Below are 18,730 nucleotides of genomic sequence, written 5' to 3' on the forward strand. Positions count from 1 at the left end.
TGGGGGTAGAACAACGCAAATGTTTGGTCAGCCCATTTTTTTATTTTGTGTGTGGAGCAGCGAATATTTGACGAGGAGCAAAACAGGATAGCCATTGTGAACTGTGACCTGCAAGGAGCTGGAAATCGCAGCTTGGCATCCAATTACACTTTGTCTGGTAGTAATCCATTATGTCCCATTTAAGGACCCTATTTTCACCTAGCATTAACATGTACTCTATCTCTGAATAACATAAGATCCATGCTAACGCCAGGTAAAAGCATGCAGAGCGCATTGTGATCCAGATGTGATAGGATCTCAGCCAGGTGTAAATGCAATCCATACAACTAAAAGGAGTATAATGCTCATTTGCAGGTTGCCACTTATATTTGGGGTTTCCACTAGAACATGTTTACCTGCTTTATTGATCAAAAAATGCATTATTCTTCTACTTGTATTTACCCTCTGTTTGAAACGCTCTGTTTTAGCTTCGCTCCAGCCCCCGCTATCTTTAAGCACAATATGAATGGCATGTTAAATCTCATGTTTTCTTACCGAGGGAGCCCAGAAGGTTGTCTTATCTCACAGTTTATGGGTTGGTAGGCACTCCAGCCAAATTTATGTACACAAGCACTGAAAAAGTGCATTTTTCAATATATGTCCCCTTTAAAAAACTAATTGGCCCGTGTTGGTTGGAAGGTCACCTAAAAAGAGATAAAAAAATAATAATGCATATTTGTAAATGCAAACGCACGTGGATCTGACGTCATTATCCAGATAATGTACATCTAGATGTACATGTCTGTTAACTGGAAATAAAGTGCAATCTAATCTAATTTAAATAGTGAATGTAATTTGAAGTTTATATTTAGCTCCTGAATTAACATTCCAGTCAGATGAAGCTCCGGTTCTGATCTGTTGGGATTGACAGCTCGATGTGTTCGTCCACAGACGTCCAAATGTGGGAGGTGTTGTGATTTCCTGGCGGCCTCCCTGTGTTCTGTGTGTTTCTGCTTTAAGTGTGTGTGTGTGTGTGTGTGTGTGTGTGTGTGTGTGTGTGTGTGTGTGTGTGTGTGTGTGTGTGTGTGTGTGTGTGTGTGTGTGTAGAGCAGGATGCTGCTGGATTGTTAATGAATTGGATTTGGTCAAACCCGGGGAGGGTTATACATCCAGTTTCAATTTTTTATTGAAATCACTGAATGCAAAATATTTATATTTTTATCACGCACAACGACTTGTGCTCACTTTATTAATAATGTTATGATGTATTCTTGTGTAGTAGAAGTATAAAGTATCAACAATTACCTCAAAATAGTTACTTTCCACCAAATGTTCAGTGTTCAGCTTGTGATGCTTTGATCACAATAAATCAAATTCCATCCACTGAGAATAAAAGTCCATTCTACACTATTACAGTAGATAACAACCAGTGGTAATTAGCATATACTGTATATTATAAATATATATATATATGTGGGTGAACTGGCCTTTCAATTCATTAATGTTGGAAGAAATCACATTACTGTTGACCAACAACACTGCAGACCTATTTTTAATACTTTAATATTTTAAAACATTTAGAAACACTACCAGCAGGGATTCTGAATGACAGTCGGTGCAGGTTTCCAGAGCCCGCAGCGCCATCTGCTGGTCCCTTTGTGTCTGTCCATTGTATAACCTTTATGCAGTGAGGGCTTGCTTTCATTACAGCATTACGCATTCACTTTCCTTATGAAAGCTGTTATAACAAAGTTTTGCAGTAGCAAACTTTCCAACGGCCTACGCTTCTCTTTCATCTTCACTCAGTTGCTACCTCTATGTGAACCTGCGTCGATAACGTGTGTACATTTACTGTATAGATTTTTAATTTCCTTTACTTCTCTTCAGGGGGCGGTAACGTGCGTATAGAGACTGTGAAGTTGGACTTCAAAGACAAAGCCCTAGCCAAGGTGGGTTCCCTGGATAATGCTCAGCACACCCCTGGTGGAAGCCGTGTCCCGGTGAGTGTCAGCTTCATGTTCCCAATCCATGATTTAAAGGAAAACAGCTTTTTAAAGGACATTGTCTTACTAGCCAGATATAGTTTAAGAAAACACTGTCCTGTAATTTCTTCTAAGAGTCTTGGTGCACATACTTTTCAGTTCCTTTTTAATTTACCTGTGAAGTGAAGAGCATGTAGACAGAAAATCCTTCATATGTGTGTAAACATTATTGTAATTCTAAAAGATATATACGTTGTCTGATGAAGTTGTAATCAAAGTGGATAAAGTATGCATGTATTATATATAAAGAATGTGTTTCCAGCAAGCCAAATCTTCCAAAAAGTTGTATTCCTTTATCTGCCTGTGAAAGATGAGGTATAGTATACAGCGCTATCAATAAATAATGTAGCGGTTAATGCAAACAACCAAAATCATCAAGTATTCAGCTCTGAAAGCAACACAGGACTAAGAGCCGCAGCCTCTGAGTAAAGTCTAGAAAACAGACTGGTGCAGTTCTCTAGAGTTAAATATTCGGAGTTGTTTTATTTGCAGTTGTGCTAAATCTGACTCACAAAGATACACGTACATTATTTTCACTCGTTATGATGTGAAAATTCTGTATTTCTTCTACCCCATCCACATCTCATGTCACACCACCTGCCTCTGTTAGATTGAGAGCCACAGGCTGATGTTTCGCGACCAAGCAAAGGCACGAGTGGACCACGGGGCTGACATCGTCGTCCAGTCGCCAGACCTGTCGGTGTCCCCCCAGCGCCACCGGGACAGCCACCTATCATCCTCCGGCAGTCTCAATGTGCTGGAGTCGCCGCAGTTAGCCACCCTGGCTGAGGATGTCACTGCAGCTCTGGCTAAGCAGGGTTTGTGAACACTGGATCTTTGGATTCCTGCTCTGCACCCCGGACATCCTCACCCTGATCCCTTCAAACTTTTCTGCCCACTTCTGCCACCCTGAGGCCAACTTCAGCTAAACCACAGCCTCTAAACATCGTCACTTCAAGATCCATCACTCAACTTTAAGTAGAGACTCGAATTAGGAGCTACTGTACTTTGGTCTTCTTTATTTCTCAAATATTTGCTATTTCTGATTCATTTTATTGGCCTCTCTCTTTTTTGAATGATGTTGCATAGAATAGTTCAGTCTGAGCACTGGTCCTAGATTAAGTGGTAAGTGGAGGACCAGGTATTGGCTTAACTGGTCCTGGATCAGTGTTTTGAAAAAGCTACAGCCTTTTTTTCTACATTAAATAAGAAGTAATGTGGCCAGCACACCATGCAGCACGCGTTGTTCTTGCTCAGTACACGTGCATGGACGCCAAACCCCTTAACAAACCAAGCATCCTTACTGCAAGTCATTCTTGTCATCCAATATATGATATATTTAACAAATATATATAGAAACATGTATACGAATCAAAGTTCTTTGCCATCTACATGTCCAAAAAACATTTTAAAACGAAGTGACAATATGGCTATAAAATATACCTGTAAAATTGCATTACTGCAAAAAACTAGGTCATGATATGACAAGCATGTATTGATTCTAATATTAAAGAGGCTATTTTGTAATCTAAAAAAATGGATTTTAGTAAGTTATTTCCTCAATTATTGGATAAAGATTAAACAAGTTCATGTTTTGTAGTTATTAGTTGTTTACAGTGTAATGCTTGGTGACAATGTCAGACAGCTGATTTGGTGTTGCAAAGGAATGCATCTCAGTCCTGTTGAAGAGCATCATACACTTGTACCTGCTCAGTAGTTCAATATAGACGCCTGTTTATACATCAGAACAATAGTAAACACCGGAGCTCATTCCACAAACCTACAGCTAAAAGTATCAGCTGCAGATATTGAGCTCACGTGAAGGAACAGTACAGACATTCCTCCGCTGACAGGCTGATGTTGCACTCATCAGGACTGTCTGTTGTCTGAACAGAGGGTGAAGCTACGGATGTGACCTGAGATCTGAAGATGCAGCTACTCTAAAATCTGTCTGTGTGTGCGTTTGGTGCAGATCCCATGCCGTTTTACGACGTATGCTACTGTATCTGGATGTTTTGTTGCAATATGTGGGAGATGGAAGTGGAAGAAAAAAAAAAAAGGTGAAAAATAAAAATAAAACGGCCGAGGGCACTCGGATCATGTTAAACCTGTTAGGAAAAAAAGTGTTTGGGTGATCTAGTTTCTTTTTCAGACACCATTTGTGGTATATCCTGCCTAATTACTGCCCTGCGACTGTTTGTTTGCTTCTGTGTTTTTTCTGCATACCCCATCTCCGTGTGTCCCCTTCCCACCTCCTGCTCCATCCTACAGCAACTGTAAATGTATTTAAAAGGTCAAGTAGATGTACGCAGTTTTTCTCTTGTTGATATGACACCAATTACAATAATTAATGACAATAAAAAGGACAAAAAGTGATACTGGAGTACTGTTTTCTATTTAGATTACAAGACATACTGTTAATAGTAAAGTTTGTTTTTTGGAAATACTCTTATTTGCTTTCTTGTTGAGAGTTAGAGGAGAAGATCGATAACACTCTCATGTCTGTACGGAAAATATGATGCTACAGCCAGCAGACAATTAGCTTAGCTTAGCATCCGGAAACGGGGAAACAGCCTGGCTCTGTCCAGAGATAACTAAACCAGCACCTCAAAGGGTCACTTAGCAACTACCATTCATCTATTTGTTTCTCCTACACAAATCTAGTATAAAGAAATGCTTAGCTAATCAACTATTAGCTGTAGCTTCATATTTGACGCATCTTTTCATCTAATTCTCCTGTATTAATTATGCAAATGGTTTGCATCGCATATATAGAGTCAGAAATGTGGAAATAAAATAGGAGTTTGTGAAAAGTTTATTGTGGCAGAGGATACAATAAGTTAAGACCTAGGGATGGGTTGGGTGAATAGTGGATTCATTTACATGACCAGTCATGGGCCAAACCAGTCACTTAACTGGCTGATAGAGAGCCAGCCAGACCATAAGTGGCAGGAGGGGGTGGTCATCATTATCCCACCTTCCCATCCGTCACTGCTCCACTTTCAGAACCAGTAATGATAGAAATCCTCAATGAGACAGGGGGACTTGGGTGAATATGAGGAAATGAAACAGCTGGTGGAAAATCAGGGCAGCTTCCCGAACAGAAGGAGGAGGAGGAGGAGGAGGAGGAGGGAAAAAAAGCACCAGTTTGGACAAAAGGAAAAAAAAGGTGTAGAACAAAAAAAGGCTTCAGGAAATGACATCTCATAGTCCTTTGTTCCCCCTGCTTCCTGAGGTGATACAGAAAACAGCGAGAGGATGTCGCGACACCATGGGGTCTGCACATATACGATGCTCACCACCGCAGTGGCAGGGTCCTTACACAGACATGATGTGCTTGACAAAGGCTGCAGATGAAGACCAGGGCAGCACACAGAGAGGACAGAAGAGAGGGACAATGAGTGAGCGAGGAGAAGAATAGGTCAATTATCCAATAAAATCAGTTAAAGGATGTGTTAGACTTTAAATGCAAAGCCATAAATGACACACAACTGTTTAGATATTAACTACAGCACATTACATGTGTTTGATCTGGTTTATGCTCCATATAAAATACTTGAAATTCACTTTATTGGAATAAGTGTAGTAATTGACTCCTCTTCTTCAGGGATTTACTAATGCACAAAAGAAATGGGGCAGTCATAGGAGACAGATTAAAAATAGAATGGACCAAATTGAAGCTGCAGAGGTCTGACTTTTAGTACCTAGTATAGGTCAAACTCAAAACAATCGATGGATCCTACATTTCCCATAATACAGCTCAACGGCATCTTTTCTCATAGATATCTAAAGAGGAAGAGTACTATTCTCCAAGTAAAGTGAACTTCAAGGGTGGAAATGTTGCAGTGCCACCTTAAAATGATAAAGGATTGTTTATATATATATATATATATATATATGTTAAATAATACATAAATGGTGTAAAATATAAAATATTGTTATATTATTAGTCATAATGTTGTAATTTGTGGCTCACCCTCATAGTTGACACAGCCGTTCTCATCCTCCTGTCCTGACATGAGAGCGTCAATCTCAACCTCAGTCATCTTCTCTCCTGTAGGGGGAGGCAGAGGACAACCAGGGTTAATAACACACACACACACACACACACACACACACACACACACACACACACACACACACACCAGTGCTCTTGGCCTGACTCACCCAGTGTTGACAGAACAATACGCAGCTCAGCACCCATCACTGTGCCGTTGCCCTCCTTGTCAAAGACGCGCAGACCCTCAACGTAGTCATCGTATCCTGCCTTGTTTGGGTTGTTGATGATGGACTGGAGCATGGGCAGGAAGCCCTCAAAGTCTACTCTCTTGGCCGTCATGTCTGCATGGGAGGAGACAGAGATGAGAGTCAGTTATATCCAGGGGTGAACAAGCTGCGGCAGGTTTGAGAGGACAGGCACCACATGGACAAAATCCTTGTCAACACATTTTCAGCATCAATAATATATCTCCATTTTCCTGGGACAGGAGCTACTTCTTTACACGTGTTGGGACAGTTTGGACATGTTTTGTTTATCTGTTTATTTGTCATTTATAATACAATTAGCTTTTTCTGACCGTGCCACGGTGCAGAGTGAGGTACAGTACAGGTTGTGTCAGTAATGATTTAGCGTCATGGGGCTATTTTGGTTTAAAGGTTACAGGAGATTTACACCTGCGTCAGCGCTTGTCTGCACAGACCAGATCAGAGGCACCCATAAAAAGTACAATTCAATTCTTTTGCACATGTGAGCATACCCAACTGTGAAGTTGCATTGCATAGAGTACGGTGGTACTTCATAGGGGGGGGAGAGTTCATTCAGTAAGGTGACAATTCCAGCACTAGTAACAGCAGCAGCAGCACGAACAGGATTTTGAGAAGTACTCTCTAAATATATCTACTGTTTATTCAAAGGTGGAGATCTTACCCCTTCTGTATTTGCCACATTTTTGGGGCAGATCTGCTCAATGTTATAACTATAAATCCTCAATAACATGTACTTTCATTGTTTTGGTTTACTTATTTTACTAAATTACTTGTATTTCTATTCTATTAGGCACTGGTGTTAGTATTACTTTTTATACATTTTGTACTTGTGTTGTTGTAATTTACGTGTATATTATAGTTTACTTATTTTACTAAATGTATCTTTTATCTAAGAATTTCCTTTGGGATAAATAAGGTTCTATCTTATATGATCTTATCTCAGAGATGAGTGGAAACCGAGCCATGCATTACTGGTTACTGCACACACTCCAAACATCAACCTCAGTTAAATCTGCCCTATGATCCACTGATGTTTATTTAAAAGTGTTGCTAGTAATGACTAGTTAGCTGATGTCCATTCTAAAATCATTAATTTGATCATTATCATTAACTAGATTAGGACTAGAAATACTCTCCAGTATGTCTCATAGTCTGCGGTAGTCTTTCAATCCCAAGAAGAATGTAATTATTTGGGGACACTTGCATTTTATTATTTTACATGAAATCATCAAATTTAAACATAACAAATGGGACGTCTTCAAAACGTCAAGTCGATAAAACCTTACCATAATCACCAACAACTAATTCAAAGATAGAGCAATGAATGAATGAAAGTGAATATATCGCTCACCGTCAGCAGAGGGGGTTCCCAGCAGTTTGCTAACCTCCTTGTTGGTGGGGTTCTGTCCCAGAGCGCGCATGATGTCGGCGATCTGGTTGTAAGCCACCTTGTTGTCACCCACCCTGTCGAACAGACCAAAGGCCTCCCTGTAGTCTGCAGAGAGGGAGGGAGAAGAGGATATCATCACCTTTTAAATATGTATTAACTGATTTCTGTTTGTACTCATGTACTCTTGTGTTTAGCAGTGAATGCCTAAACTGCATGTCATCATTTCTTTTGAAATTTAAAGTAATAATCTCAAAGATTTTATTTTAAATAAATGTCTGTTAGGTCACTATCTATTGCCAAGACGGAGATCGTCAAGTTTGTTTCTTTAAATTATCCAGCCGCGTTTTTTGTTTTTTTCATGTCAAGATTTAATAATTTACATAATTAAATGGATAATAATATATGCAGCTTCAGCTACACAATGTATGTTTTATTCATTTGATGTTTTTTTGTTTGAAATTAAATATATATCTCTGCATTTTCTGTAATATGTGTTAAATGTGTTTTTCCCACAATTGGAGACAGTGGTTTGCATTTCACCAATTACAGTTTACAGCAGGTGGAGGCAACTCTTCTACAAACTGACAAGGGAAACATACAATAAGGGAAACATACAACGAGGGAAACATACAACAAGGGAAACATACAACGAGGGAAACATCCAACAAGGGCAAGACGTCTCTATAGGTTGTGTTATTATGGACTGACTCCTGCCGAGCTCTGTCACCACCCATACTATTTCTATCGCAGCTGTCTCTCTCTCTCTCTCTCTCTCTCTCTCTCTCTCTCTCTCTCTCTCTGATTCTGTCTCTCTCTCAGCAGCGCTGCGGGCCCTTTTAAAAGACCACCTTGGAATTGACAAACATAGATGAGAATATGAGCCCCCTCCTTTTAAAGGCAAGGCCCTCTGTGGGGTAGCTGAGTAGAAGTAAGGAATGCTGACTGCAGTGTAACAAGCAGGCGGTGAGACGCAGGTCTGGTCAGGTGGTGTTACTATTCCTCTAAAGTATCTTTCTCCCTGAAATGAACTGATGATTTTTCAGCATGTGTTTGTTTGTAATTAAATCCTCCAGCTATTTATCACTGTATGCACTACTGTAACACACTACTTTTGTATGCACTATGACTTGCAAAATGTTGCATTGACAACAGCTGACAATCACTTGATGTGTACTTTTTACAACTAGCAAGGCATTTATCCAGGAAACTATAACTTTGTATAAGAGACCACCATGTTGGGGATACTTTCTTTATGATGTATCATTCAAGTTTTTATTTGTTTCAACCGAGGAATCGCAAGAATGTCCGAAAAAAAAATCGACAGGCGACCATCTGTCAAAAAACTTTAAGACGGAGTACCAAGTACCAAGTCTGTTGCAGGTTGGTACCAGACATTGTTTTACTCTCAAACGTATTTGTCACTTGCATAGTCATTTGTTACATAACTGTCTTTTCTGATTTGCCAGACAGCAGACCGACAGAAGGATGAGTTGAGTTTTATGGACTGTGTGTAGTATCACATGGTAGCAAAGGTCAAATCAGGTGTACTTACCCTCAATCTGGTCTGGACTGAATTCCACCTAGATGGAAATACAAAGCAGCCACATAAGTATGACACATACAAATGTAAGAATTGTGACATGCCATTTAATCAACAACAGAACCACTTGTATTCAAAAGACCAGCCTAACCAGGCATGTTTACTTAATCTAGACTAATTAATCAGGTATAAACTCTAGGATTAAATTAGTCTCTTTTCCAAAATTAGCTTTACAGAGTGGTACCCGATCTGAAGAGGTCCATCTTTAGCTACATTAACATGTCCACATTTGGTGTCACCCTGCATGCATCACACATTCTGTTAGTCCAATCAGAGAGCCAGGGGGCGTGGTCTAAACCATGATGAGCTATCCATGGTTCCAGTCAGCTGTACATCTGTGGTCCTTTAAACCTGCTGCTACTCTTACTAACTCACTCATAACTGTGCATCCACTCATAAATGTTCAGAGTACATTTGACATAATGTGTCAAGACTTTTTTGTACCTGTTATGTCAAGGTGATAACGAATGTGCATTAAACCAAAACCCCAATTTAGTTTAGATTTTGACCACAACCAGCAACCTGCTTTGTAGGAAAAGATGTACACCTCTGCAGCATTTTCACTGTAAATACATTGACACCTATGATCAAAGTAGTCTTCTGCTATTCTGTTAGTGTCCTTGTGAAATAATAATAATAATTTTTAAAAAGCATTGCTTGTTTTCTCTGGGCCCCTTCAAGAACCCACATCTGAAATCTACTTTTTTCACGAGTGTGGATGGGAAAAAACAATCCCAGCTCTTCCTGACCAGCCATCATCCTATCTCCATCCCTCCCTATAGCAGAACTCATGCTTTCATGGTCAATGTACCTTGACAGCGGACAGGTCGACAGCTGCAGGCGCTGGAGGAGCGGGTGCAGGCTCTGGTGCAGGTGCAGCTGCCTTTGCAGGTTCGGCCTTCTTGGCGGCGGCGGCGGGAGCCTTAACGTCCTTCTTGGGGGCCATTTCTGCTGATAGTAAGAGTAAACTGTTCCTGAAGCACAGACAATTCCCGGTTCGGATGACAACACAAAGAGTGTAGCACAGATTGGAGGGGACTCGGAGCAAGAAATCACCGCTGGGGCGTATATATATGAGGCTATAGTCCCCTTTTGACCCCCGTCAATGCTGTCCCCGTGTAAGGATTGGATGGCAGATAAAAGGGGTGTGTGTGTGTGTGTGTGTGTGTGTGTGTGTGGATGGGTCCTCTCTAAACATGGAGTATATGGCTGCTGTCCACAACGTGTTTATTTACGCGACATATCTATATTCAAAAATGAAAACACTAGGGTAGAAGTGAAAGTTTACCTGGGGACATGCGATTTCCTGTGGACTACAAGTAAACAGTTATACTTTTACGCACAGCGTTATGCAGTAATACGCACAATGTCTGGGAAACATTCTCCGCTATTTGAGGATGTGTAGATGCCAAAAGACAAATATTGTTGGGCCCATCTTGAACTCAGGCTTATAAAATCTCTTGTGGTAAATAACACTCTAATTGGTAACTATAGCCTACAGGAAAACAAATAATTAAAGCCTAATTTGAGCAATGAAAGACGGGGAGAGCTTTTCGCTCTAAAAAAGAGCAGATCCAACGTGGAGTTGCTTAACTTCTTACTCACTCATAAATATTACACTCTGGCAAGTAGAAATACATTTTTCAGTGAATGGTCAGAAATAAGATCCTGGAAATAAGGCGAGGAGGATTCCCCAGTAAAGAGAAAAGTGTGTCTGGTCTTATGCCCTGAGCTCTATAGTATCGGTGTAGATCTGTATTGTAGTGTAAAGTAACCTCACCTAATGTGATGACTTATGGTCTTACTCTGTGGAATTCACATGAACCAAGGTCTGCTACTATACTGTTACATTTTAAAAGCAGGCTAAAATTGTTTAGTTAGGTTAGTAAACTTTTATTTCAGAATCAATATTATTATTATTATTATTATTATTATTATTATTATTATTATTATTATTATTATTATTATTATTATTATTATTTTACCTTGTTATTTTATTCCCTTTTTATTGTAATATCTTCTTATCTTAATCTATATGTTTTAATTTTTTTCTTTCTTTCTTTTTTTTAAAAGCACATTGAGTTTACGCCTGTGGTATGAAATGTGTTATATCAATAAACTTGACTTGACTTTATCTACCTTTATATTTGCAGGCGTCATGTCTCACATTGACAGCTTGCATCATATCCAGTTTCAAAGGGTTGTAAGTTACTGTCGAAATGTCAATATATGATTTTTGCGTTTTTTTATGCCCTGCAGGGTTTAGACACTTTTTTATTTACCATAATATTACTGATGTGGGTGTATCTCATCTCTGACTGCAACTCTGCTGGACTCATTAATGGCTCCATATTCGCCAACTGAGTAGCCAAGCATTGCACATAACTTTATTTGATATATAGCATAAATCCCAGAGTTTCCAAAGATTCGATATACATTAGCCAACATCAGGGTGAATTGGGGGTGAATTTGAATAAAATGTGTATACAATGATGCACAGCCTATCTAAAATATCTGCATTTGATGTAATGGCGTAGCCATAAGAACATGACATATGTGGTTAAAATGTTTTACATATGTATGAGCATCTTATAGTGGCTTCAGTGAAGTGATGAAACAAGCACATTTAGAATACATATTAATGTCAAACAGTGTGGAAAACATAAGTAATAAGTGCAATTGGAAGTTTGTGGAAAGAAAAACATGCAAAGAAACATCTAAAATAAACTAGTTCAAATTTGAGCTTGAGAAAGACCAGGCTTTGGGTCGACAGGTGTTGGAATTGGTGTCAGTCAGATCTAATAATAAGCCATTGTTTATTTCAGTCACTGACAAAGTTTGTTGGGTGGAGCAGCACCGGTGTTCAATTTGGTGGTTTGTGGGTGGGGTGAGCTGCCACCATCACTCCCAGGACGGATGTGACGTAAAAGCACGGGGCGATGAAGATCGAGTGGAGCTTTCAGCTGCTGATGCCAGTAAACCAGACAAGGCTAAGAGTGCAAATTCTGTCTCCTTAATTCTTGTCTATATCTGTCTCCCAGTGGTGCAGCTCTGCCCCCGCCGCCATGACAGGCCTAGTGACGAAGGAACTGTATGAATTCCTCCACCCTGCAGCAGAGCCCCACCCGCCCCCCTGCTTTAACTGACCCCATCTCCATGAGTTCAAGCCAGAGAAAGCCTCAGACCCTCAGCTGTCATCAGTGCTCACCCCGGCACCCCGCTGCACCTTTTCCGAAGTCTGACTTCCCTCCACTCCTTCCCCCTATAGAAACTCTGTCCCAGTCCTTGCACCTGTGCTGCTGTCCATTATGAGCTCCACTGTTGACTCTTAATGTATTCAGCAGCATAGATGAGCTGGCCTGTATTAAGATTAAGACAAAAAGAATAAGAGATCAAGTTTATTTGACAATCAAGTGTTTTATTGTTTGAATTATATACATACAGCACTGAGTTGCATGTAAAGTCAAGTAATTCAGATTTAGCAACATTTCAGGTATCAAAATAATGTTTTTTTATACAAAGTGAGTTAGTTTGCAGCGTGTGAGAAGTGTTAACACACTGAACCTGTAGTGTTTCTGCTATTGTCACTTTAACATCAGTGCCAATCGACAGTTCCCATAACAAATAACAAAAAGCACTTTAAAGCATATATAAATCTGTTCTGTGTGGATAACGATTGCTCCAGCAACCTGAATACACAGGATTTTAAATATGTTTGAGTGTACTGTTACTGAGTCATTCTAAGTATGACGTTAGTGAAGATAAACATCTCCTTCTGAATAAACATGTAACCTTTTACTTATTCATCATCAGTGTCCAGCTCCTTTGGGAAAGCCATACTGGAGATGTGAGGTCAGATCTTTTAAAAGGAGGGAAGTGGCTTCAACTGTAAGCTACAGTAAAGGCCACGACAGGGACACATGCCATGTGAAGACAATTGCAACAACCACACTAAGTGACCAACACTCTGAATGAGGAAAGAGGAAGGGGAAATTACATTTAAGGATCCATGATTGAGAGGCTGTGTTTTCTGATGTTACACAGATAAACACACCCCCAAACACTTCTCAGAGGCAGAGATGTTGAAATGAAAAATGTAGGTTTTTGAGTTGTGCACAATGCTTTGCGCGGATCACTATGTAGCCACCTTAACCCGTTTGGTTATATTAAATCCTACATCTCTGGCCTCACTACACACAATATATCCAAGACAGGAGCATGGGTGATAACACTGCATTTGTTTTGGTTTGTGACAAAACCATAGCAGCCTTTAAAAGCTGTCTTTCACCATGCCGGGGTCCGGTGTCTATGTTTATGTGAATAAAGCAACACAAGCTTGAGATTTGATTAAACTAATTGCCTCTGCAATAAAGGTTTTTGTGAATGGAACCTATGTGCAAGAAAATCAGTACAGCAATGTTTTGAACAACATGCAAAGGTCAGTATGCTAACATGCTCACAATGACAATGCTAACATTCTGATGTTTAGTAGGTATAAAGTTAACTATGTTCACCACCTCAGTTTACTGTGACTGAAACTGGAGTGTTATTAATGTTTTGCAGGTATTTGGTCATAAACTAAAGTATCTGACCTGATGCTGGTGCTGGATAAACAGCCAGAGGATAACCACATTGATAACAATTTATCCTAATGGAGAACCTAAATGTCTAAAATGTTATGTTCCTCTGAAGAAATAAAAAAGATGCCAATCAGTCCAACAGTCATTACACTTGGGAGTAGCTTCTCCATTTTCATTGTGTAATGCATTGTGACATCTGGTATACATTAAAACCCAACAAAAACGGAGGAGGACATAACTATAACCTAGATGATTCTGAATTAAGAGGGCAGAGCCAAAGACTCCGTTTTTTATGGCTATTAGTGATATTTAACTAAAGCTCAGTAAGGAAAAGAAAGTGTTAAAAAGAAGATGATGTTTGTATTATTGTGACTTAGTGTTCTTACTAAACACAGAGTACAATGCATACGTTATGCAAGTGGCTAGTTAGTCTGTCTTCTTCCAAGCTAAAACAATACTGATCTATAAATATCCTAGTTAGGGCTGAGACCATGAATGACAGATGTCAGAGCTATTGCTATTACTTGACCTGTGTTCCTTTTTTGTCAGGCTAGTCTAACAGCTGGCCAACATGGGCTCTAAAAGTGTGGTTTTTAGCTCTTTTCTAACTCAACCAGTCATATGTTTTTCCTTTAGAGCCAACTAAAGTGTGTGCAAAAGGTCCACTCTGCCTATTAAAATAATGTTGTAGAAATTAAAGTTTTTTTCTGCAAACCTTACGAGGTAATGACACCCACATTGCCTTTCATACACGAAGGTTCAGTCAGCTTATATCTCCCCTCACAACTGCGTTTCAACCATTATCATGCATATTACTTTGAGCCTGATGGGAATAAGATGATATGAAACATCAGTGATCACTGTGGGGAAATTGGGATGTTTAAGCATCATCAAATGGTAATTGGAATCAACAACCACAGTGGAGTACAAAATGAAACAGAACAAATGGGGTTCCTTTAAACAATACACTATTATTAGCCAGCTACTTCATTTTATTTAAATGATTTAGCCTCATTTGCATGATCATTCCGGAGAGATATTGCCGCAAAGAGAGGGATGCTGCGGGCTTCAAGATCTCACATGCAGGGATGAAAAATATGTTAATTGAATGAAGCAGAGATCATGACAAACTAGGTTGATTTTCATCAGCTCAGACAAAGACGTTGTTTTGGATTGTGTCAGTAGAGATTGAAGAATAGATAAATATGAGAGGAAAGGTTTGTTGAGGGATATTCTTTTGCAAACTAGTATCTATCTTTTATGTGTCACCTCCTCACCCTCTAGTTTTGTCCTTCCGGCGGGGAGGGCAGTTTGCTTCAGGACAGGCACTATAACTGTCTCCTCTCAGGAATGACGGTGTGATCTGAAGCACTTATGTCTGCCTGCTGAAATGCATTTGCAGTGATCACTCATATTCACCCTCAGTTCACAGCGTTGTCAGAAATAAATTATGATAATGTTGATTAAAACATCAATCATGAAACTTTGATCTGTACACTTAAGGTTCTGTGAGAGAGAAATGACAGAGGCACGGATTTAAAGACACATGGCCTGTCCTAACCTCGAGGTCCTCCTGCGTTAAGCATGATTAATGAAATGAGAAGAACCTGAGCTTGGGAAAAGTAATCATGCGATGAGTGCAGTGTGGTGTATGATTCCAAAGATGCTGCATGCTCCCAGGCTATTTCTCCTCCGTTGGGAGTTGGAACATCGAGGGGGTTTCCGTAAGAAAGGAAATGACAGGGAGCCCTGATGGACTTCCATTGCCACAAAAAAATGCAGCAGAGTGCAACCAGTCAGCCACATGTGATGACTAGAAAGTAAGCTTTGGACTCTGGTTCTGTCCACCCCTCCACCTCCCTTTTCAAAGTGCTTCCTCCACTGCCCTCCAACCATGCCAAAAGGAATGAGGCTGTAACTGAGCCTAGGGGCACAGATGGAGCCTATTTATAGTCCCTACAGAGAGGTGTGAAGTTTCTTGGGATTTCTAAGAGCGGGGGCCATGGCTCCTTAAAGGGGCTGTGGCTGTGGTCTCTTTCCCTCTCTCGCTCTCTTAAAAGCCATCGACTGGGCACACAGGAATTAGATGGGGGCAGGCTAAACAAAGCTACTCACTGCCCTTTTTACTGGGGACACTACCTCACTACAGAGGAAGGGAATCCAATAACGGGGCTTAAGGGACAATCTCTTCCTTCTCTTTCTCCAGCTGATGACCTGCTCTTCCTTTTACATCTCTGGAGGCTGAAGTTGCCATCACTCAAAAGAAGAATGGTGACGCTGTGTGTGGGTCTTATTCTAACTTGAAAGCACATACTGTAACGCGGTATTAGGATGACAGCAAAGTACAATTCTGAAGATAGTGATAATAGTTTACATGTTAAACCCATTACACTGTTGCCACTTTGTGGTACTTATACACCCTTCTGGTGGTTAAAGGAATACTTCACCCACAAAATGATCATTTGTATATCAATTACTCGCCCCGTGTTACCTTGAATTTGTGAAGAAAACTTCTTGCATGCCTCCACGGGGAACGGAGAAAGGTCTTGATGAATTGAGGGGAGGGAAGAGGAAGAGTTGGGGTTTCCAAGATGCATGGAGAAGGGGAAAAGTCTGAAGATGTCAAAAGTCCAGCAACACTTGTAGAATACAGAACAACTTTATTATATCAAAACTACATCAAAACATCAATTTACAAACTCTCGTGCAGTACAATACAATTCTCATTTATCCAGTCGTATGTTTAAAACTTCCCAAACACATGCATTATTCATTTACTTAAAACACTTCCGCATTAAAAGGCTCATGCTTGCGCAGTTGCGTGGCCCCCATTTACTTCAATTCATTAAGACTTTTCTCCATTTTTGGATTCTCCGTTCCCCGTGGAGGCATGCGAGGTGAGGCAAGGTAAGACAGGGTGATTTTGTGGGCAATGGGCATTTTGTGGATGAAGTATTTCTTTAAGTTGATTAATGCAAAGGGTGATTGAAAGGAAAAACAAAATGTTACATTCAAAAGTATTTAAGAATATCTTTACATGTTTAAAAATGTATTAGGTTATTCATCATCTAGAACTGGGCTTCCCTTTGGTTCAGGAAAAATACCAAACAATGTGTTATCACTGATACTACTAGTACTATGTCACTACTACTGCTACTAATACTACTAATCCATGTGTAACATCCAGCCAAAGTGTGCTAATACCGGAAAAAAACAGGTTCTCTTTAATTAATTACTCACCTGCTGTTACATTATAGTATGAACCACTTAGCCCAGAGGTGGAGCTGTGTACAATTACCATTAAAGGAACTCAGATGGCGTGATGATGGAGAAGTAAGTCTGGGAGTTTTGCACTGAGCAAAGCCGCAACACACCCATAGTGTTCTGTGCTGGTTGCGTCTTCAATATATTAGTCATGTTAACCAGGTCCATGTTACCTGGCCTTAGTCATGTTGACATGTCTTAGGAGTAGGGTGGACTTCACATCTTCTGGGGAGGTCCGGGGGCATGCTTCCCCCGAGCAGAATTTTAAAAACATTGTAAAGTGAATTGTATGCATCTGGTGCACTTTGAGAGCAACATTAAGATGCTAGATCTAATAGAACTTTGTGGTCTTGGTAAGGGGAGGGGGCACAACTCTCAACACTAATATGAAACATATATCTGCCTCTCCTTCTGCATGACCCTTTGAAATAAGTTTAAACAATGATTAACTGATCGAGACACTAAAGTAAATTTCATGACATCCAAATGTCATGTTCAAAATGCAAACTGGTGATATGTCTGGTGTAAGTGTGTTCACTGTCATGTGTGTTAAACAAATGCTTTATTCTCTGGAACTTCTGGCTATGTGTTTTCGTTAATGATTTATTTACAGTACTGTGGCCTATTACAGGAATTTAATCCAAAATGTGCTCATTTACTCCTCAACCATCACACTGTTGGCTCCAACATCACTTGTTCTTTGCTGCTGCTTCCCTGTGGCAGAGCTGCACCTTTCCTTAGGACTCTTCTTATATCCATCTGATCAATGAACATTGGCAGATTATGATACTTAGAATAGAGATTCACCCTTTCCTGCTTACAATTGTTTTCCATAGTGAACCAACGTTAGCTGTTCTGTAGCTAGCCAGTTACTATTGACTACTGACAGTACACCAACACACATAGAAGACCTAATGTTACTACACTTTTCCCTTTCCTATAGTTATTCAAATTAAAGGAGCTAACACATATTAATAACTTCGTACAATTTCACACAAGTGCATCTTCCTCTCTTCTCCAGCATGACTCGTCAGAAGTTACAGATATCTATCATGATATCAAAGCTGTGCTACACCCGTACAGTCTATGGCGTACACCCTTTTCCCCAGGGTCCTAGCGCCCTTGATTTACTCTGAGCGATCTCTCCCCTCCCCCAGGGTCTTAGTGCCCTGTAGATTACATTGTAAAGTATGAAAGGGAGTTTTGGGGCGATTTGGAAACAATATTTTTAAATATCTGTATAGCGTTAACCCCTTTCCACACAAGAAGGAGCATGAGACATGAATGCCCTTTATTATTTATTACTTTTTTTTACATTTTCATTTGGGTGGGCTTTAAAACATTTTAGGTGGGCTCAAGCTAAAGCCCACCTAAAATAGGCTTAGCTACACCACTGGTATGAACCATCCAAACCTATGAAGTCTGATGATCACTGAGTCAAAACCAAGCATGGAGAAGCAGTAATAGAAAACTTGAAGTCTTCTCCAGCTCTTTTAAATCAAGCGCAAGGTTTTTCTGTTTACCAGGCCCTTTTTTTTTTTGCGGGACAACAGTACAATGTATTCTCCTTTTTAATCTGCTTGTGTCTAAAATTCCTTTAAATTGCGTT

At 40.0% G+C, this 18,730-nt stretch overlaps 2 protein-coding genes across 2 annotated transcripts in view; one reads left to right on the top strand and one right to left on the bottom strand.

The window, feature by feature from the left end:
- map2 (microtubule-associated protein 2) overlaps window positions 1-3,027 on the top strand; it is an 89,816-nt gene extending 86,789 nt beyond the window's left edge. Inside the window, exons 19-20 of the mRNA XM_029459369.1 lie at window positions 1,867-1,979; window positions 2,632-3,027. Coding sequence (XP_029315229.1) covers window positions 1,867-1,979; window positions 2,632-2,847 — 329 coding nt within the window. The 3' untranslated portion in view covers window positions 2,848-3,027. The remainder of the gene's footprint in view (window positions 1-1,866; window positions 1,980-2,631) is intronic.
- A 1,791-nt stretch (window positions 3,028-4,818) lies between these two features.
- myl1 (myosin, light chain 1, alkali; skeletal, fast) lies at window positions 4,819-10,329 on the bottom strand. The gene is made up of 6 exons (XM_029459649.1): window positions 10,089-10,329; window positions 9,230-9,257; window positions 7,639-7,782; window positions 6,189-6,362; window positions 5,998-6,075; window positions 4,819-5,368 (listed from the first exon to the last, which is right to left on the bottom strand). Exons 1-6 carry the CDS (start codon window positions 10,221-10,223, stop codon window positions 5,340-5,342), a joined length of 588 nt encoding a protein of 195 aa, XP_029315509.1. The 5' UTR covers window positions 10,224-10,329; the 3' UTR covers window positions 4,819-5,339.
- Between the last annotated feature and the right edge of the window lie 8,401 nt (window positions 10,330-18,730).

Source organism: Cottoperca gobio, chromosome 21 (assembly GCF_900634415.1).
Source record: "Cottoperca gobio chromosome 21, fCotGob3.1, whole genome shotgun sequence".
NCBI classification, from domain to species: domain Eukaryota; kingdom Metazoa; phylum Chordata; class Actinopteri; order Perciformes; family Bovichtidae; genus Cottoperca; species Cottoperca gobio.